At 38.8% G+C, this 23125-nt stretch overlaps 1 protein-coding gene across 3 annotated transcripts in view; it reads right to left on the reverse strand.

The window, feature by feature from the left end:
- Window positions 1-18424, reverse strand: part of RORB (RAR related orphan receptor B) — a 180822-nt gene extending 162398 nt beyond the window's left edge. For all 3 annotated transcript variants that reach the window (XM_070431488.1, XM_070431489.1, XM_070431487.1), the window contains exon 1: window positions 17795-18424. In XM_070431488.1, coding sequence (XP_070287589.1) covers window positions 17795-17801 — 7 coding nt within the window. In that variant the 5' untranslated portion in view covers window positions 17802-18424. The remainder of the gene's footprint in view (window positions 1-17794) is intronic.
- Between the last annotated feature and the right edge of the window lie 4701 nt (window positions 18425-23125).

The raw sequence follows: 23125 nt of genomic DNA on the forward strand, positions 1-23125 counted from the left end.
ACCAAGGCACTATGTAAATACTTCATACTGTTATTTCATGTATTCAACCCTTACAATGACCCCATGATGCAGGTATTTATCTTCATTTTACAAAAAATTGAGACTCAGAGAAGTTAAGTAAATTGCCCAGACCCACCCACACAGTAGGAAAGGCTGATTGAAACTTGACAGTCCCACTTTCATGTCTGGGATTGTAAATAGCCCCCTATGTGTTCAAGGACATAATCTGACACATAGTAAGGGTGAAGTAAAAGTCAGTTTCTTCTTTTACACTTTGTTTCATTTGAGGTGCTAGACGCATACAACTTCTGCCTTACAATGTTGTCCCCAAACTTCTGCTCACTCCATCCTTCCACCTGAAAAGCTTGAGGTTCCTTGCTGATAAAATTCTGCCCAATGTGAAGGTTTAGTTCAATGTGACTTCCCACAAAGTTCATCCTATCACTGTAACATTGACCTACTCACTTCTTAACTCATCTAGATTTTACCAGTTACAGGGGTCCTTGGGCAATGGCATATTGTGTTGCATTATTAGTTAACAATTCACATCTGTTCTTTAGAAACCTCAGGAGTTTACTTCTTTAAGAAAATGACAGCACTCTGCAATGGTTAAGAACACAGACTCAAAACATAGAGAAGATAAATATATAAGAAGTTATGCTTGAATATTAACTAATTATTCAACATAGATATGTGTATAAATAATATACTGCAGACTCATTCTATTAATTGAGGCCAACCGGCATAGTACTTCTAGAAATAGATCTCCTTGGCTAATATCTAAGCTCTATGAGGTTTATAATTCTTTGCTTATTCTCTGTGGTATTTCAGTGTATTTTTTATATACTATTATCCTCATTAAGTCTTGAAACTTTTGTTCAGTTACTTAACATTTATTGGATGTCAGATTTTGTGTTGGGTGATGGGAATACAAAGCTCAATAAGACGTGGATCCTGTCCTCAGGGAGTTGACAGTCCAGTATGAGGTCAGCAAGAAACTGCCCACCACAGTTAGCCCGCCATCTGTTTTTGTAAATGAAGTTTTACTAACACAGCCATGATTGTTCATTTACATATTGATTATGGCTGCTTTGGTGTTACTACATCAAAACTGAGTAGTTGCAACAGAGACCACGTGGGCCATAAAGTCTAAAACATTACTATCTGGGCTTCACAGAAAAAGTTTGCAGACTCCTGATTTAGTGGAATGTCCTGAAGTACCTCTTTTTTGAGGATAATATTGTTTTTATACCACTGATTCCGAGATTGGTGGTCATCTAGAACTTCTACAGATCACTGCAACTTTAGAAACATGGGTGAAATGGACAGTTGATTACCGTTTAAGCCTCTCAGGTATGACTGCACCTGGTCATCTGAGAAGTTCATAGAGAACAGCTTATCATTCTTGGTTCTTCTTAGAGTTTGAAACAGTTGTTACCTAGGTACTCAATCTAATGCAGTTCCTAAGCAGGTAGGATGCCAGCAAATAGGACCAGAAAAAAACAGGGCAAACCACCATGAACTAGGAATTGTGGTCTTGGAGCATTCCCCTTCAACCTGGAACTCTTGTAAAAGCAGACTATAGAATACATACTATGCCACTGCAAAAGGATGCAGTTCTGAGGTATGTTAGATGATATGTTTTACAATAAAACTAATCACTCTTTAAATATATTAATGGAATCTAAATCTCAAAGTGTTTTGATATCCATATGATACATTTGAAAAGAAAATCAGAAATAAGGACTTCTGTAATAGAAATTTTACTATATATATTTTCTCCTTAAATTCATATTTTCATTTCACTCCTCACACACAATTTTATTCTAATATCAAAATTTTTATATTTGAAAGTCTTTTATTAATCACCTGGTTATACTTCTCTGCAACAAAAATATGTATTTATATTTATATTTAACATTCCCCCCCTCCTCCTGCAGACATGAGTCCTGAGTGTTAACATTACTTCTGGATTGATTTATTGTTATCATTATCACTAAATCACAATTGATAAGAATTGCACAAATATATTACAAATTCTATATTTATTAAACATAAATTTAAAGGAAATTCAACTCGTAATAAGCCAGATGAGGCTTTATTTTTCTTCCAGTTAATTCTACTACCTATACTTGTCTATTAGTTACTACTAGACTGTAATGGAGTTTAGCATCACTTCTATTCCTATTTTTGGTTTTAGAAATTTAAGTATTGAAAAATGTATTTGCATAACTATGTACATGCAAGTGGAACTAATCTTGCCATAGCAACTTAACTCACTTCTTTAAACTCCTTCTGAAGTATATGTCTCAAATCACATAGCATTCTATCATCCAAATAATTTTTAATGATTTATAACTGCCAAGTCTATTAGGTCTTTAATTTTTGTTGAAAGTAAAGACATGGGAACTACCCGATTTACAAAAATATTTTGCCCACTCATTAGAATCATTCCCTTTCTCAGTATTAAAATCAATATTTCAAATTGTCCCTGGGTTTTAGTGCAATGAAAATTTCTCCATCTTGGGAACCATGTACATAATGAAATTATTTGCAATGAGTGAGAGTTTGGTCTCTCTTTTGTGCAGTGGAAGTGGAGTTATTATGAAAGGGAAAGTGAAAAAAAAAGGAACCAGGTTTCTCAGAGAATATGTCAGAAAACTGAGGATCTGTAATGTGATTGCATTTAGAAAGCCTTCATATACTCCTAGGACAGTGTTTCTTTGTCTTAGCACTATGGATATTTTTGGGGCAGAAGAATTGGTTTTGGGGAGCTGTCCTGTACATTGTGGAATGTTTGGCAGCATTCCTGACCTCTGCTTACTGGGTGCCAGTAGCATCTTCCTAATTGTGACAACCAAGAACAGCTCTTGACTTTGCCAAATATGTCAAAATGACCTTATGTCCCAGCAATTCCACTTTTGGGAATATATCCTAAGAATCCTGAAACACTAGTCTGAAAGAATATATGCACCCCTATGTTCATTGCAGTATTATTTACAATAGGCAAGATTTGGAAGCAGCCCACGTGCCCATCAGTAGATGAGTGGATAATAAAACTGGTACATTTACACAATGGAATACTACTTGGCCGTAAAAGGAAGGAAATTTTACCCTTTGTAATAGCATGGATGGATCTGGAGAGCATTATGCTAAGTGAAATAAGCCAGTCTGAGAAAGATAAGTACCATGTGATTTTACTCATATGTGAAATCTAGTGAACAAAATAAACTAAAAACAAAATAGAAACAGACTCATAGATAGAGAACAGACTGACAGATGTCGGTGGGGGGATGGGGAGTGTTGCAGGGCTGGGTTTAAAAAGTGAAGGGATTAAGCAAAAAAACCAAACCAAACAACAACAACAACAAAAAACACACACCAAAAGCAAACCTCATAGATACAGACAACAGCATGATGATTATAGAGGAGAAGTGGGTGGGGGAAGGCAGAAGAGAATATAGCATGGATAAATGGTGATGGAAGGTGATGGATGGAAGGAGAATGGTGAACACACAATACAATATACAGTTGATGTACATAATTGTACAGATGAAACCTATATAATTTTATTAACCAATGTCACCCCAATAAATTTAGTACAAACTGTCAAAATGGTAGGGACAAAATCAGCACCTGTTTCAAACCACTGACTTAGGTGTGAGTGCCCAGGAATGAAGACCACCTGAGCAGTGAACATCATACTTGAATTCTGCTCTACTAAGTACCGACAAATTTCCAACAGCCTTAAGGGCACATTAGATTTCTCATCTACATTAAAGCATAGCAATATTTTAAAATTTCCCACAATCCCACCAATAGGAATCAATGCATCCTCAATATTCTTATATTTTGAGATCTATGTGTGTCTGTGCTGGTGTTCTTTAACATCTCTAGGGATTCCAAAGCCCCACAGTGTTGTCAGGGGGTAGATATGGGCTAGTTTAATTGAGGTAAAATGAAGGCAAGTTGACTAATTTTTCTATATGAGTATCCTTTTCTCATCTTTCCTTCAACTTTTGAAGCAATATATTTCTCAAATCAAAATGAGCCATAAAAGACAAAAATGGAAATATTAACCTACTCTTACGACATTAATCAGGCAGAACCCTTCTTTTCCCAATGATGGAGAAAGTTTTTTAGATTTTATATTATTATTATTATTGCTATTTTCACTATTCATTATGAATTACAGCATATGGATTACAAGAAGACTAGACTCTTAAGCTCTTTAGAGGATAGAACTGAAACATATTCACCCTGTATCTTTAATACATAAGGTAGTGCCTGGTGCATAAAAGGTCCTTGATAAATGTTTCGTAATGAATGAGTGAATAGTTGTGTAAATATTAAATAAGTTAATTTTCTCTATGAGCCATTAAACTTTCAACCTTAACCTTATTATCATGCCAGCTGACCTCAGGCAAATGGATGAGCTAAAAACCGTAAGTCGTAGATAAAGAATAGTCTTACTACTATGCTGGAGCACTTACTTTGACACTTAGGATTAATCTACAGAGAATGTGTAGAAAATTTGGGAAGAACAGAAATGGTAATAAATAAGATACCTGATATCTTAAGATCCCAAGGTGGTTTTTTAACATTTTATGTTTTTTTCATTTCTTGTGTGCATTTTATATAATTTAGATCATATAGTATATGCAATTTTGCATTCCAATCTTTATATTAGTCTTTAGGTTTACTGAGGTCAGGGATGATATCTTTCTTCATCACCATTTTAACCCTAGAGCCTAAAACACATTGTCAGGTTCATATAAACACTTAATACTAGTGACATATATTACATACACGGTGAATATGTAGTGGTTTAACAGTGAGTACCTACTAAATCAAAGTGTGCCATAAAGAACATTAAGCCAAAGTTTCCCTATATTGTTGTAAATACCATAATGAGGCTATAGTGCTTTTAGGTACATGCTTTTGCTACTTTAGTTTATTTCCTTTGAAAAGATTCCTAGAGTGTGAATTGCTGGGCCAAAGTATATGGTCATTTTTAAGGGTATAGGCTCAATGATTGCACCAATATAAACACCTACTATAGAATACGAGGGTGTCCAATTCATCACACCACTCCTTAATTTGACAGGTGCTTTAATTTCTTTAATAAGTGAAGTTGAGCTCTGCCTTTCTAATTATTTACTAGCCATTTATATTTCCTCTTTTTATAAAACAAGTGTTTGCTTTTTTTATTTTGGGACTGTTTTTTAATGTGTTGAGACTGCATTTTTAGACTCTTAAAAAGCACTCTTTCTATTTTGGGGTTTCCTTGGGCTTAGCTACCCAGGGCACATTGCTATTCATACCTGTCCTGCATAGCTTACAAGGTTGCTGTGTGGATCACCCAGAGGGCATCTACGGCAGCTCACTGAGAATTATAGAGCACTAAACACAGACAATTATTATTAATTTTCCCTGCTATTACATTTGTAAAAAGATGAGACTGCATCTGTCAGCTCCTCTCAAGTTTACTGAGTTCCTCTTAAAAATGTTTTCAGAATTTTCCTTAACAGCAGTCAGTACAAAGACAGACAGAATTAATGAGTATGAAGAAATATACTGCAATTTCTAAAAGACAGACCAAGCAAAGGAGGTATTTTATAACAGGTAAAACAAAGAGAATCGCCTGAGACAACCTTACATTTTTTTCCCCAATGTGATATTATTAAACATACAGGATTGCTTAGTATAAGATGAAGACAATCTAATGCAGATTCTGATGCAATTCATTTTCTTTCTAATAGTGTCTGTGGTCAGTTGAGTTGTGGGAGTCAGGACCATTATATAATAAGATCAATTTGAGTGCTGGAAAATAAACGATGGGGTAGGTTGGTGTTTCTAGTTATGTTTGTATAGCACGGAATATGCTGAAGAGGCCTGAAAATTCAATAACAGTGAACGAATAAATGTACTTTTAAGGAAATGTGACTGGACTTAATTTGAAAGCATAAAATTTGACCATGTAAATAATAGTTTGATGTAAGGAATATTATGTTTCAGCCAAAATGCAAAACACATTAAATCGCAATATTGTCAAGGAGGAGCAGAGCTCTGCATTTATTTAGAATTAATGTCACATTTAATTGCTTTTTTTCTTTATATTGCTAGGCACAATTAGACAGGGCACCTTTTTAATGTTGTCAAGGTTCTTTCCTGAAGAAAATGTTTTGTGCTTGTACAAAACATAAAATTGAATAGGATGATAATAAGCCTTTGATAAAATGGTGTGCTGACGAGACTTTCAGGCCCAATCAGACAGAATCAGTTAAACCCAGGTAGGTAAATGGTGGTGTGGTAGGTTATTCAATCCATTGTTTTACTTGAAATATGCCCAAGGGTAGATAATCTCCCTCTTGACAAATATAAAAACCAGAGGAGAGAATTGACAAACTGAGAGACAAATGAGTGGATTAACGTTATAAACTATGAGGTAAGTGCATGTTGCTCACTGAATGAAGAGGAATGTCATATTGAGACATAACAGTCTTTATAGCTATTTCTTCTAACATTGTTTCCTTCCTTAAAGCAGATGCAGATACATTAGGATCTTAGTGGAAGAATCCTCTATAAATATGCAATTTTACTAAAAACTTGAAATCTCTTTAAAAATGAAGGCATATTTGAGTTTATAAAATCACATTTTAGAACCTTTGAGGGGATAATTATGGTAACAAAACATTTACTGTATATACTTTAACTTAGTTATTATTTTTACTGGCCAGTTTCTATTCAGAATCTGTAGATTTTTCTACAATATTTATTTTAATTTTTTTCTGGAATTGGTAAATGTCTATTATTTTAGGAGTGAAAACTATGGAGAACTATGGTTTGCTTAAAAGGATCATGTGATTGAATAAAAATGGTTTTACTATAAAATTATTTATTCCACCTATGGATAAAACACTCTTGAGAATTTTGGTAAGAAGTTTTACCTGAGGGCCAATGCTGGTGAAATGATCATGGAGGCTGCATCTGGACTCTTAGCAAGTATTAATGTCATGATTGATTAGTGATGTCTGCTATGGGTGTAGGGGTGACAAAAAATAGTACAGCCTAAGGCAGAAAGCAGGGAGTAGTGAAAATAGAACTGGATTCAGAGTCAGAAGCCCTTGATTGAAGTCAAATTCTGGTCTCCACTTCTTTTAACAAATAATTCAGGACAAGTCATCTATTTTTTCTCATTTAGGAAAAAAGAGATAGAAACACTGGACACTTAAGAAATTCAAGTGAAACAAAAATTACCTAAGAAATTCCTTAGGAATTTTACAAGAAACCACTGTTGTGCTTGAGACTATTGTCTTAGAAGGCATCACCTCTTACAGATAGTAAGTCCTCAATAATCAAGATCTGTCGAATCACTTTTAAACTTGATCCATTATCAGGGGAGGAGGGGAGGTTTGTCACCTGAAACTCCGCCATGTAAAATGATAAAAAAAATGTCTGTCTTTGACTCTAAATCAGTACTCATGTCAACCATGTTAGATAACCTTTCCAAGATCATAAATGAAATTTCGGTAGAAAGAAATTCAGAAACCTATTTCATTACCAAAGAACACTTTCTAAAACCAATAAAATAAACTTTAATTTATTGTGACATGGGTGGCAATCAGATTGACCTTTAGTAATATTAGTAAACAAAATGAAACAAAACACAACTGGAAGGTATTAATGCTACTTTATTAGCATACTATTGGTATTTCTGAGCTTCTCCGGGAAAGGTATGCCAAAAGCCCTGTTCTTTTGTACTTAATTTTTTTAAATCACAAGAATGAAAAGGGTAAAAGTGCTTAGAATTAAGCCTTTTAAATGGTAGTCAGTATTCAAAGGGAAAAAAAACAATAACACCCAGAATATTGGTCTGTTTTAAATTTAATTTTAGAGCAAACAAAAATCCCTACATAAATTTATCTGAAATATTTTGTTTCTGTAACAAACAAAAACAAAAACAAATTATTGCCATAAAACACTGCACCTTAATGATGTGATGTGTTTTTCTGAACAAATGTTACTGTATTCAACCAGACTGTGTGGCATTTGCTCATATTCAAAAACTGTGGAAATTTGGACAAGGTTTCTTTTTTCTTTTTTAAAGAAAAGTGTTTAATTCCTTCACTATGTGCCAGGCACAACTTATGTACACGTTAATAGAAAATGTTTGACCTGACAATGATAATCACAGCCAATTACCCATTAGAAACTCAACATGTCCAAGTTCTTTAAACTTGGATGTTATTGTTTGATTCTGGAATCTAGAAGCTAGCAGCTGCTGGATGATAAAATATGACTTGCGTGTTCATTCTGTCTCAAGCTATAACATGAAATTTTTTACTTGAGAAACTTAGAATATGGGTTTTCATTTTAGTTGGATAGAATGCACATGAAACACTTTTGAGAACCATGCCTTGGACAGGTGAAATTAAACATCTTTTAAATGTAGTTTGATAAGTAATTAGTTTTAATTATTTTTATTACATTATTTAGGCAAATAAAAATACTACTACTGTCTGAATTGTATATTCTCAGAATTACAAGCAACAACACATTCTGACCCTATTTAACAAGACTGTCTTTGAGAAGTCTTTTTAATGGAAAGATCAAAATAGTGGTTTAATGTTTACTAAGTAGTAGGCCTATTTATATAAAAACTAGAGCAAAAATCTAGATGTATATTACATATAGCACGTCAAGTAAAACCACTTTTCTCCAAAAGTTCAGTCTACATTTACTACACAGAAGAGCACACTGGCCCAGGCATCACATGAAGTGGTGTATGTGTCCGTTCATATAACCTGAGCACCGGAGGAATTACAATAGCAGGTGAGGGAAGAGGCATCTAGAAAACCAGTTGCCTTATTAAATAACTGTCCAATCAAAGCTTCTCAAAGTTAGTACCCTCTCTTTTAACCTCTGACCTTTTTTTCAAAGCCCTAAGAAATGGGGTCATTCAGCCACTTCTTACATTCTTCCAGGTCCAAGACGTAAACAGATCAAGTACAATAGCCATTTTAGTATCAGGATGTGTTCCAATACAAGAGCAGACTTCCTTGGCCTAATAAATTCTAATTAATAATCAGCATTAAAAATATATCTATTTTTCAAGACTGAAAATACATGACTCCGTGACTCACCATGTAGACATTTGAAGATGAGGCTCATGCTAGAGCAGAGGGTTATGACTAAGAGTGACAACTTGGCTCCCCAGATGTCTCAAATGGTGACATTTACTTTTGTGACTTCTGCCCAGCCCAGGATCTGGTTTTCAGCTTTGTAGGTTCAGAAACTTGATCCCGCCAGTGTTTCAGAATGGATTAGACCTTAGTCTGAGGATTCAGGTTAACTAAGCTCGCAAGAACTAACATTCAAAACTAGAATGCCAAATTATCACTTCAAAATGAAGAGCCTAATTATGAGTTGTAGTGGTTATTTTTTTTGGCTGAACGGTGATTTTACCCATAGATAATGCTGGGATGAACACGGCCAATAGTTGCTGTTCACACTCACATTTTTGTTACTGTCTAGGAGTCCAGGATTTTCCTTCCTTAAAGATGCTTAAGAGAGAGAATAGCTCAAAAGTCTGTAAGACCATTATGTGTTGATTTTATAGTTTAATGTTCATAGTTCAACCTTTATCCAAGTTCTTGGAATGTAAGAGTTTGAAGAATATTCGTGTGGCCCTCAGACACTGCCAGTGCACCCTGTTACTCCCATGAATTTTATTCTTCCTGATATCTAGTAATCTAAGATACTCTTTGGAGCAGATATCGCTATTTTTAGGTAATACCTTAAATGTTAAAGAGCATGAAACTCAATATATATCAGCCATTTTCTTATTTTACAAAAATGAGAATTTCTTTTATAAAAAACAAGCATATAGGGCTATTATAAAGTTTCTTTCTTTCTTTCTTTCTTTCTTTCTTTCTTTCTTTCTTTCTTCCTTTCTTCCTTTCTTTCTTTCTGCTGGTAATACTTTTTAATTTTTTTACAAGTTACTCTCTTCCTTACACCAATATTCGTCTCTTTTGGTACTCTTTTTTTTTTGTAATTTAAGAACTACTTTAGAGATTTTTTTCAATTGTGGCTTTCAAATCATTTTTGCTAGCAAAAGTTTCATTTGAGAACAATACCACTACTTTCTCTATGTCAGAATATGCTCTTTTTGGAATGGTTCTATGCCAATAAACAAACTTTCACATAATACCAACTGTAAAAGGCAACTGAGGAATACAACACACTATAATGTGAACAACCTCATTTATGATGAACAACTTAATCAAAAGATGGACTTCTCCTCATCCTTAGAGGCCCATCTCCTGTGAGAGCTTCTGATAGTGTCCCACTGTATTTTGTTCTGCTCTTGCTTTGATTATAGCTGTCAGAGCCTCACCAGTTGACTATACTTTAGCAACTTGAGCCCAGTTCTGTGCCTGGCTTTGAGTAGATAGATAAATATATTATGAATAAATAAATATGAGTCACATTTCTATTTGGATATATATATATATATATATCTGTAAAAGATGAAATCTTTGAGTTTGTTTCTTTTTAAATTAAAATTGAAAGTAGAAACATATTTTAATTTGGGCGCCTAGAAATAAGTTGATCAATGAATTTGACAAAGTTTTCTGAACAGGGGAGAATCAAACTTGGTTCCAAATAAGAAGGAGAAAAATTTGTAATTGAAAATATTTTTTATAGACTAGTCAGAAAACTAAAATAGAACAATATTCTGCAAATGTTTTTGCAACATTAATACTCATTTATTTCATGCCAAGTAATGGTTATAAATGCCAAGGCCTTTTTAAAAAGCTTTTGATGTTTCTTTTTTAAAGATAATTTTGTGTCCAAATCAGAGAGTACCTTTTGCACTTCTCATTTGAAATTAAAATAGTGTGTACCTGCTGTTGTTACATAACAATATAATTGTAATGAAATTCATGTAAAAAAGAGAATCTTAACAAATTTTTAAAATATGATTTAAAATTGACTTGTCATAATATGCATTGGAAACAAGCTTTGTTCTGAGATAAAACCTATCTAGCATTTTCCTTTAAGCATCCCAAATCTTTCTATGTGCCACAATGCCAGGATATTGAATTTACGTGAGTACAAAGTATTGTGGGTTAGGAACAAGAAATATAATTTGGTAAACAACCAGATTAATTTGCTCTTTCTTTGCTTATATCTGTGATTTCTGTGAATTAGAGAAATCTAACCCTGGACCACATGATATGATAACTAATTACACAAAAAAAATGGCATCAACTAAAACCTAGTTTAGTAAAGTCATTTACAAAGTGAGTATACCCAACCAGTTAATAAAATATTCACTAAGCAGAGGTGAACACATTTAAGTCAAAGCAAATTACTTTTGCTCTTTTATAAAAGCATGTTTTGAACAAGTGTCTCCCCTCATGTTTTTGCAAAAGGTGACACATTCATTTGGTGGCACATGCTTAAGCCAAGAATATCCCAATTTAAATTTAAAACAAAATTTGTCATGTAATTATTATAAAGTTATATTTTATTTCCAATATTTACAAATAACTAATGAAGAAAAACTGCATGTTATATTAAGTATAAAAATATTATACCTTCTGTGTTATTTTTAAATGTTCTGGATGCTTGCTATGCAAGGTATTAGACAATGTAGGTAAAATATATGTTGAATAGCATTTTAACTGCTTATATAAGCACTCGTAAACTTGTACTTATTATGAAGACAACAAACCTAGGATTTAAAATTTATTGATGGCCTCTTAGCTATATTTTAAAAGATAAACTGAGCAAGCCAAAATTCTAAGTGGGTTGCAATGCATAACAGTTTTGTGACATTATTATCACAATATTTCCTTTCATAAGAATCTACTCCCCATGCCATTAGTTAAACCACATTGTTATTATATTTAGCTTGATTCGCTATAAATGCCGTTATAACACCTGTGGTTTCCCTCATTAAGAAGTGAATGGATGGGGTCAGGGGTTGAAAGGGCAGCATATGCGCTATGAAAGAACTAGTTAACATAGCCTATTATATTGGTGCACTGGTAAATCTCATTTCTATTCATCAGATGATTAGTTCAATCAATATTTATTCCTCTATGCTCCCTTTGTCTTGCGCTACAAAGGAGACATCCTTCAAAATCATGGCATAAGCCTTGTTATCTATGAATTTGTTGCTTAATTTGGGAGGGAATATTTCATTTATTTGGCAGACCTGAATTCTTTGATTTCTTTTTCCTTCTAATTATTATTAGGTAGTATAATGGGATTTTGTATAGATTATGTATAAATAGATGCTTTTAACAGTTTCTTTTTTATGCTACTCAAGTATCACATGTATTCATTTCTTCTTTTTGAATGTTCTGGAAAGTTGCTTGTGTTTCTCTAAATATGTTTGAATTTGGAAGTCTGGATTGTGAAAGCAAAGATAAGAATGATTTCCTCTTTCAAATATTCATTCTTCTTGCCTGAGTGGGTGGTTATAGGCACATGCATATACATATTGTGTATCAGTGTATATCAACAGACACCTTCAAAACATGCTATTATCTGCTAGAGATTCTGTTAAGTCAGAGATTTTATTCAAAGTAAGACAAATATTTGCAAGAAGTTGTAATTGGAAGGTGATTACAAAATTACAGGAATAATACTTTATGTGTAAAGTGCTCATTTTATCAACAGTCACCATTCATTACATTATAAAAAAGCTTATTTCATTCATTTACTTATAATGAATGAAATAGTAAAACTACATGTAGAATAAAAAAACACATTATTAAGCCCAATGTCCATTACTAATACTTCCTTTTTGGTATATTTTTAGCGTATCAACAAAATGATTTGTTAATATCAGTTACATTAAATTAATAGCAATATAATTTAGAGTCCATGTTTTCTGTTTGTATAGGATACAGAAATTATTTAATCAACAAAGTCTCTTCATAATAGAATGATATAAAGTATATTTTAAGTCACCTCAATCACTAATAACTTAATCACTAATAACTTTATCACTAATAACGTATGCGCTCATAACTTTTGATTTGTTTCAATCTGTCTAGAATTTGATGGTCTTAACTTTGGCAATAATTCTCCTATCTCCTCGTATAGTTATCTGTAAGGCTTGGATTTCACCAATGTACAGTGGCATTGATGTTATTGTTCACAATTTTAAACCTCACTTTATTAAATTTGCAGAATACCAGCAGACCCACACATATAGAATTTTTAAACTTAATAATTTACTAGACTAATTTTTACCCCCGTATTAGTTGAATGCTATGAGATGTACTTTAAATTAGAACTATATCATTATTGCAGTGAAAAAATATCTAGTTAATTTGTCGGGAGTCACACTTTTATTTTTAGGGCTATTGTAGCAAAAGTATAAAAACAACACAGGCCACATGATATTTCTAAAAAGTGGTTACAAGTTTATAAAATGTGAACTAATAGCTGAAAAAAGTTTTACTTTGTATTTTTATCTAGAAAAACTTCTTATATTGAATCACTTAGAAACACTTACGACAATTCTGCATATGCTACTTTTAGAAAAAAGTAGTAGTATTACACTCTTTAGATGTCATTTTCATGAAGACAGACCCTAAAACATCACATCTTCTTAGTGCTATAAAATCTTTGGTGCTGTAAAATTTGATCTTATGATTCTGAAACACTTACATTTAAAATACAATAAATGCAAACACACACCTGGATGATGGCTTTTAAGGCTGTTAATAGTTTGGTATTTAACAAATTGTTACCAAAATAAATGTTAACATTCATTATTTGATTGAGTATAAAATAAATGTCATTTAAGTTAAAGTAAAACTCACATACCCCACTTTAATAATGATGCAAGAAACCATCTTTTAAGGGTGTTCTAGTTCTAATGATCAAAACCTATCCTGTTGTTGATGGAAAATCCACTCCTAAGTTTTAAATGAATGCTAACAAAGGAGTTTAATCTTTATTCTCATGTTTATGAGGCCTGCTGCTCAAAATTTCTTCCTTTATATTCCCATCCTGGGTTCCCAATTCCTGATTTTCTGAAAATACAGAAAAGTGAAAAGGCTTGGTGGGTTTTATAAGTATTCCAGAAGCCCAGGATGCCAGGTACTTATGTGTCATAATATGTACTGGTTACAGATTCACCCGGGATGTTTGTGGCTCTGTATTTTTTCAACAATACTTGAAGTATAGCCTTAGGATTTTTCTTTAAACTGTTTGAATGTTTATCTTTCTTGGAATAAAGGCAGCTTACTGCTAATTACTTAATGAACTATTATGAATGGACTACTGACAGAGATGTCCTTCCAATAGTTTTTTTTTTTTTTTTTTTTAACTGTGGGAGGTGGAATGTTTGTTAGCGGTATTGAATTGGAATAAGTGGAGGGAATTAAGGACTTGTGAGGGGATCTGAAGGCCTGGCCAGCGGGGCATGCTGAGCTGCAGGTTTCAGGACTGTCATACCTCTGAAAGCAAGCGTCCTTCCCCCCTGCCCCTAAAGTTAGCAATTAATAAAAATGAACTACCTGAATAGAACAGATGAAATCTGGGCCGTAGAAAAACCAAGCCCCATCCTTGTTTACAGCAAGCATAAAACCAGATTTCTAATCCTGGGAGCCACAATCACCTATTGATTGCCGCGACATCTGTGCCCTTGTGTTTGGAAGCAGGGTTTTCTGCTCAGGCGGGGCTGAAAAATCCTACCATTTTGGCCCCCCTGTCGCCTAAACAGCTGACAGCACTCTCAGGACGGAGTCTCGTGGCCCACACCTTGGCTTACTCCTTTCTCACCTATGGATGGACCCAATTACAAGTCCCCCCTTTCGCTTTCCGAAGTTCCCAAAAATGCAATCTACGAAGAAGAAGCAGCGTCTGTAGAACTGATGCGGCACCCTCCAGCAGACAAAGGGGGAAATGCTTTGTGCGCCACCAAATGCAACCTCCTCCGCCCCAGGCCAGGCCGGAGTGAGTCAAAGCGCCGGCCGGGACTCAGTTCCACTGTGGAGCCGGACCGTGACCTCAAAGATCAGAGCTGCTTAACTTAACCCCTTTCTTACCTCAGAGCGGTCCTCGGGATCAAGTCTCTTAAATATCCTAGACTTGGAGGTGGCGGGGTGGAGGTGGGGGGTGGGGTTGCTGAGTTGGTCCGGAGGGCAGGCGACCGCTCAATCCAGGACCAAGTTTGCGACTCCCTGCCTGACTCGAACAGTCGCCAACTGCAAGCCGTGGCGCCCAGGCCGAGGCTCTGACTGGGGATGGGGACGCCCTGGGGATGGGGAGCGTGTGTGTGAGCGCGTGTGTATGTTGAGTATTGGGGAGTTGGAGTGGGCACATGGTAAAGCTGACCTCAAAACCGCCCTTAGCAGCCCAGGCACAAGAGAAAGCTGACTCGTTTCCGCTCTCACTTCTCAAGTTCACACTCAAGTTCAACCCCTGATTCCCACCAGACGTCTGAGTAGTCTGGCCCTTTTCCCAACCCATCCTTCAAGAACAACCCCCGATGTCGCAGGAGGGCAAGGTCCGCAGGAAATACACAGCGAAGGCAGAGGAGAGACGGCGAAGGGTCAAAGAAGGAGAGACCAGGAGGGCGAGAGAAAGACCCCGCCACCTTTTAAGCTTGTTTCTATCTCCAGCGCTTGCCACCAAGCCGCCTGAAGTTAGAACTTGAAAGCGCTCCTGGGCACCTGGCAAGCGTGGCGCCCTCTAGAACTCAGGTAAGGGCGCAAACTGGTTCCTCCAGGTGAGCAGAGACTAGCGCCCAGCTTTCAACCCTTCAGGCTGCTTAGTCCCTAAAGTGAAGCCGTGTGGGACCCACATCCTCGCTGGCCAAGTGCTCCTTCAGGAGCAGCGCGATCCAGCTACATCCACTCCCGCCCGGCACTCCTGTCTTCTGCAATTTAAGGGGAGAGTGAGCGGCTTGTATGCCCCAGGTCCTAGGGCCCAGTCAGAGCTGAGGTGGCGCGTGGTTTTGGACCTTCCTTCCGAAAATAAGAACGCAGCCACGGGAGGAGTGTTGGAAGGGGAGGAGTAACGGAGGGGCGAACTAGCAAACTAAAGGAGAGAGGATGGTGATAAGATGGGACAGAAAAAGAAAAAAAAAACTCGTTTTTTGAAAGAATTTGGACAGTGGAACATGTGTCCAAGCCTCCAACTGGGGCACTAAACTGGAACCAGCTCGCACTCATGGGCCCCCACTCCCAGTGCGGGAATCAGTCAAGGCCATCTCACTAGGACATCCCTGTTTCTTCACCTCCCTCCCTCCCACTCACCTCCCTGTGCAACCTCTCCGTTCCTCCTCCTCTTTTCCTTGCTTGCCACAGCGGGCTAGCCCACTCTCTGCCCTAAGTGTCCAGGCCTGGGCTCACCCCATTGGGGTGGGGGTGGGGGTGGGGGTGGGGGGAGCGTGCACACAGCCCCTCAGTGCGCTTCTAGAGAGGTGTTGGGGGAATGGGTGGCAGGCGAACACAGTCGAGTGGGAAGCGATGAGTGTTTACAGACTAAATCTCCCAAGATTGTCCTGCCTAACCCACCTGCCGCGGGGTCAGGGAAGTAGAAAGGTCCAGAGTTGGCCGTTTCCAACTTTCTGTGGCCACGACCAGGAGGGACGTGTGCAGGGGCGAAGAGGTTACTGCGCTCCTTTCCAAAGAACCCAAGAGTGGCCGGAAGGAATAACTGGGGGGTTGGGGCTTGTATGCCCCCGGTCCCAGGGCCCAGTCGGAGCCGCACGGATCCCCGTAGCACGAGGACACCCGTCCTGCTCTCCACGAAAAGAGTGAAGCTGTGGCCAAGTGGAAAGTGGAAGAGAGTGGGTCCGGCCACACCGCGCAGAAAACCTGAAGGTCCGTCACCGCGGGGGAGGAGAGGAACACAGTGGCTCCCGAAAGCCGGCCAGGCGAGCCGCCGGAGCAGCCCCAAGTGCAGCAGGAGCGGGTGTCTGGTCTCTGTTCCCAGCGCGCCGCCTGCTCGCCCAGGGGTCCTGCGGCCCGGGGCGCGGCCGGGGGTCTTGGCCCCATCTCCTGCAGCGGGCCTTTGACAAAGAGCCTTTCCCACCGTGGGTGACGCGGGCTCTCCTAGCCTCTGGAACTTTCTCTGCAGAACTTTTTCGGGGTTGCGCTCGTCCCTGGTCTGCGCGAGCTCGGGCACGCGGACCTGGCCTGGGCGCAGCGCTGGCACCACAGGCGCGCGCCGGGGACCATCCCGGAACCCGCGTCCTGCCCCGCGACATCACCCCTCTTCCGACCGCTCCCACGAGGGGACGCCGCCGCCGCCCCGGTCGCCGGTGGGCTCTGTCGCCTAGAGAGGGTGTGTGTCCGCGCGCCCCCGCCCCACCCGCCGCGGGTGCGCCCAGCGCGTCCAACCCCGGCCCGTGCCCGCCGCGCGCCGGGCGCTTCCAGCTGCTTCCGAAGAGAATCTACCCTCTCCCGGCTCTCCCTCCATCCCGCGTCCGCTACCGCCCCGAGAGCTACTGGCAAACATGTTCAGTGCCACTCAAGGGCTGGGAAGGAGCAACTGGAGTCGCTCCCCTCTCCAAAAAGCGCCCTCCCGCGTCCCTCCAGAACTCTCAAGAGGCAACATCACCTCCCCACAACTTTCCACGCCCCGGCCATTCGGAGCCCACCTGAGCACGCCAAGTCCGGGCTGCGTCCCGCCAACCTCGTACCCTCCGGCTGGGTGCACGCCCCTTCCCCGGCTCCCCATCTGGCGGGAGTTGGCCGGACCCGTGGAGCCTCGGTGCCCATAGAGCCCCAGGGGCCGCGGGCTCGCTTACCTCGCATGGTGTGGCCGCTCTCCCGCTCCGCGTAGTCATGAAGCTGCTCCCAGCCCGAACCCCGGAGAGCCCCAAAATCCCGCTCAGCACGAGTGGAGACGGTGGTCGGCGACGAGCTGCTCCGCTGAGAACACCATTTAGGCGGACGCCGTGGCCGGAGGGTGACGTTTGCCGCCGCCGCCGCTGCTTGGTTAACAGTTTTGATGATGGTGGTGGTGACTGTTTTGATGGTTGTTTGGTTGTTTGTTTGTTTTCAGGAAAGGTGAAAAAAAAATATGTGCTGCCTGGCTGGTGCCTGGGTTTTGTTTTGCTTTTGTTTTTCTTTTTTTCCTTTCTCTCCAATGTGCTTGCTTAAAAAAAAAAAAATGCCACCGCCTCCGGCTCAGAAGATTTCTTTTGTGATCACTTGGACTGAGGAGGAGGAGGAAGGGCAGCGGCAGGAGGAGGAGTTGGTGGTGGTTTTGTTAGTTACAAAGAAGAGGGAGAAGAATCAAGGGGCAGAAAAAAAGAGGAAACAGAAAGAAAAGAAAGGAGGTGTGGATGGCAGAGCATGTGCGTTTTCACATGACATCTGTGCCTGTTAGCGGATCCACAATGTGAATTTTCACTGTTCGGTTAGAGGGAGGAAGGGAGCGAGAGAGAAAGAGAGAGGAGAGAGATGGAAAGAGAGAGCCCAGAAGGGGCTTATACGCGGGGGCGGGTTTGGCCGGGACTTCCAGGCCCCGCCTCCTGTCAGCGCCATGGCCAATCAGCGCGCGGTAGTGCTCGGAGGGGCTGGGACCACGGGGGAGGGGACCAGATTGGTGGCGAGGGGCGGGGGTTAAGGACACTGGAGCTGAAGGCGGCCAAGGCTGGAAATGGGCATTAGAGACGGTCCTCACTGTGCAGAGGAGGAGAAGGACCCACAGAGAGAGTCGGGCAGATGAGCAGGTGACATTCACTTCCGATTCCAGGAGGAGGGAGAGGGCGCTGGCCGGCCCTTCGGAGGCGAGAGACGCGGGACTCCCAGGTCCCACGTTGCGTCCCTCTTTGGCAGAGCCTGTGGGCCTCGGAGAGTTAGTTTTGAATTTACGGTATCGCTCCGCAGTCCTTTTTCTGTGCACTCCTCCTGTCTGGCGAGGGTTTCCAGGGCACGACGCTTCCGTGATAGTGGTAGCATAATGCAAATCAACTTTCCTCACTTTGAGCTCCTCCAAAATGCAGTCCTATGCAAGTCCCAGTCTGCTTCCTTTAAAACCACTTTTCAGATGCTCCCTGCTCCCAAACTTAAAACCAAGCAAAACCAAAATCCTGAGATCTCTTCTGTTTTTAAAGATAAATGAACATTTTAATGCTTTCTTTCACCAAAGAAATGGATTTGTATTAGCATTTGGAGCATCTCCTGGTGTGGGGCTACATAACTCAAGGATAATAGCCCCAGTTTGCAGGTGTGGCTACCTTAGTGAGAAGGCAAAAGGCTGAGGCCAGAAGGTTTGATCCTGTGGTGCTGTTTATTTGATCATGGTGCAGGGCGTTAGGAGGGAGGAATTGCTCATTAAAATTGCTCCGAGAAGACATTTACCAATTTAGAGGAGGTTGGCAATTAAACGTAGGTAAAGTTATTTGTATTCCTTAGGTAAATAGATAAAAACTGTTCCTTTGCAAGTTTCCCCCTTTCATTGGACAAAATAAACATATCATACAGATGATCACATCTGTTTTCTACAATTGGAAAGTTTGTAAATACTTTGGTGAATTGGTCATCCTAAAAGACAGATAAAAATATTTGCTTCATGGACTCAGTCTTAAGGAATTGAGGCTTCTACTCAGTGTACCTGTTAGCAGAGCAGGCCTCATCATCGTTTAGGTTCCCGTATAATTTGATTTTTACTAGGCATTTATTCATATTATGTCATGTAACACAAAATGCAATGTAGAATTGGTGATTATTTAGTTAATTAGATCGCTCTAAACTGCTAAGTAGTTCATTACCTACCCCGATTAAATAAAAAATGGATTACTTGCTGAATCTTCACTAGTGTTAAACTGACTTAGCCCGGCCAATGTGTAATTTAGGAAAATTTTAGTATTAAGAATGAAAGTTGATTGAGTCTTTAATTAAATGAAATGAACAAAAGGAAGTTACTGTTCAGAATAGTTATTCCCTTATAAATACCTTTCATCTAGATTTGTAATTGACACAGTCGTTAATCTTTTAAGATAATATTTAAGGCTCCCTGGTTTTATCATTTTTAATCAAGTAAAATAGATTCATCACAACTGCATTAAAGCTGTACTAAGTTATGCCTAATTTAGTTGCTTCATTAAAAATTACTGAATATAAAACAGTTAAGAAACAAATTGTGACTGCATCATTTTAATTTTATGTGCTTTAAGAAGGCCCAGGCATATTTAAAATTCCAAAGCCTTTGTAAACACTATAATTAATATTGCCATTATTTTAGCTTTTTATTTCTCATTAAATAAGAATTTCAAAATTAAAAAATTTAAACTCATTAATTGTCTTAAGTTTCTAAACATTTATTGAATTCTAAAATTTCTTTTGACTGCTGTTATATCTGTAATTCTTAAACAGATAGTCATGCATATATGAAAACTACTTTTTCCTTCTTCTGTACATTTTTATATGTTCTTTGCTTTGTGGGTTCAACAATGGCATAATTTTACTTAGAACCATATCCCATATTTTCGAATCCCCTTACTTTTGAAAAAAATTTAGTTAGAAATAAAGACTTAATTATGTTTTATAATTTTTCAAAGGAGCATATATATTAAGTTATAAGTTATATATATGGTGGTACAAAGTATTTGTTTTCTCTTTTGTAATGAATAAATGTTGATCATTGATTATAATGTGGTGATCTAAGACTTTTTGGATCTTTCTAAAAGTTTAGAAACCAAGTTCTTCAGCATATCCAATAACTTCCAAATTATTTCAACTGAATGGAATAAAAATTTATTTATGTAAAACAAATATTCAGGATGTAAATGAAAGAAATCAACTTTCTCCAAGAAATCGTAAAATATTTAGGTATAATCTGTTGTTTTTGTAGCCTACCTGCCAGGAAACATCCATATTTCAAATGGAATAACAATAATATATTAATATAATGTTCTTGTTCACATGAGTACAGTGCCAGCAATTTTATTTGAATGATTATAGAACTGTTTGGTTTCCTGTAAGCTTGAAACTCTACTTTTGGCTCTGGGCTTGAAGGACGTTCTAAATTTTGATAAATTAAAATGCAAATCATTAAGTCATGTAACTCTGTACTTAATCTCAAGAAATGATATAAAATCACAAGGGCTTGCCGGCTTAACCTGCTTTCACCATCCCTCAGATTTAGCTGTAAGGCCATAGAGTAATAATGATCAGAAACATTCTATGGGCACAAAGGTTTAATATAAAGCAAACAGTTAAGAAGACCAAGGCATTTAGGATTATTTCAACCATGAAATGCTTGAACCAAAATAAGAAGAAATGGTTCACTATATTCTGAGCCAGTCTATATGTAGAAACCATTTTATTTTATTTTTTTTTAAATATATTTTATTGATTTTTTACAGAGAGGAAGGGAGAGAGATAGAGAGTTAGAAACATCGATGAGAGAGAAACATCGATCAGCTGCCTCCTGCACACTCCCCACTGGGGATGTGCCCGCAACCCAGGTACATGCCCTTGACCGGAATCGAACCTGGGACCTTTCAGTCCGCAGGCCGACGCTCTATCCACTGAGCCAAACCGGTTTCGGCAGAAACCATTTTAAATAGTTATGAATCTTGGAGTCATATTGGCAATATTGATAACAATATTACATTTAGAATGAATAAAAGATTGGGTGTTTTTAGCTCAATTTAGGGGCTGTGTCACTGTGAAAGTTGAAGAAAAGGTATAAAGCTACCTTTAAATATTGGAAAAGCCAGAATAAATATGAGAACTTTTAATGTTGGAACCTATTAAAAATGGAAAGGGTGAAATACTGAGTGCCCTGTTGCTGAAGGTATCCAAAAAAGGGTGGAATTGCCTGGCCAGGGGTTGAGCATTGACCCATGAACCAGAAGGTCACGGTTCAATTCCAGGTCAGGGTACATGCCTTGCTTGTGGGCTCCATGCCCAGTAGGGGGCGTGCAAGAGGCAGCCAATCTATGATTCTCTCTCATCATTGATGTTTCTATCTCTCTCCCTCTCCCTCTCTCTGAAATCAATAAAAACATATTTGGAAAAAGCAAAGGTGGAATGAAAGACAAGTATATAGATTTCTCTACTAGGCTGGACAGTGTCTAGATTACCTCCAATATCTTCTGTAACATCTGTATTCACACGTAGGCTACTATCACTACCTCAGTAGCTGCAGCAGAACTAGTGCTTCATACCTTGGAATGCAAGTTTCACAAGAGCAGGAGCCAGTACTTCCCTAGAGTTGGGAAGAGTATCTGATACTTTATAGTCGCTCAATAATTATTGGTTGGATGAATGCTTTCTACTCATGTCCACTGGATATGAACCAGAAATATAGTAAAGATCTGAATAAGATCCTTTCTTCTTAGTTTCTTTTCTTTTTTTAAAAAATATATTTTATTGATTTTTTACAGAGAGGAAGGGAGAAAGAGAGGGATAGACAGGAAGAAACATCGATGAGAGAAACATCGATTCAGCTGCCTCCTGCACACTCCCCACTGGGGATGCGCCCGCAACCAAGGTACATGCCCTTGATGGGAATCGAACCCGGGACCCTCCAGTCCGCAGGCTGACGCTCTACCCACTGAGCCAAACCGGTCAGGGCTCTTCTTAGTTTCTAATGGAGAAAGAGTGAGAGTGAGAGCAAGAGCGAGTGAGAGAGATTTTTTTTTCATTTTAAAACTTTTAATTTGGGGAAGAAAAACGTATTTGAGTTTGGATAAAAAATTACAAAGAAAAGTGAAATCTAGTTATTTTCATATTTTTTACTACTCTCAATTTATTCCAAGATGAAGAATCTTTATATCTTTTGTGGTTTAAGTTCTGATTCATACTTAAAAAAGTATGGATACAAACTTAAATACTTTTCTGAATGACAAAAGAGAGCAAATACTAAAATTGTGTAGCTTGTGCTTTATGTAATAAATTAGAGGCCTGGTGCACAAAATTTGTGCATGGGTAGGGTCCCTAGGCCGAACCAGTGATTAGGGTCAATCGGGGCCTTCCAGCTGCTGGCTGGGGCCTCCTTTTCCCAGCTGCTGGCTGCCAGTTGGGGCCTTCCTTTGTTCTGCGCCATCCCCTGGTGGTTAGTGCACATCATAGCGAGCAATAGAACTCCCGGTCTCCTAGTCAAACTCCTGCAGGGACACTTT

Source organism: Myotis yumanensis, unplaced genomic scaffold, assembly GCF_028538775.1.
Source record: "Myotis yumanensis isolate MYYU_CA2020_CCGP unplaced genomic scaffold, mMyoYum1.0.hap1 SCAF_12, whole genome shotgun sequence".
NCBI classification, from domain to species: domain Eukaryota; kingdom Metazoa; phylum Chordata; class Mammalia; order Chiroptera; family Vespertilionidae; genus Myotis; species Myotis yumanensis.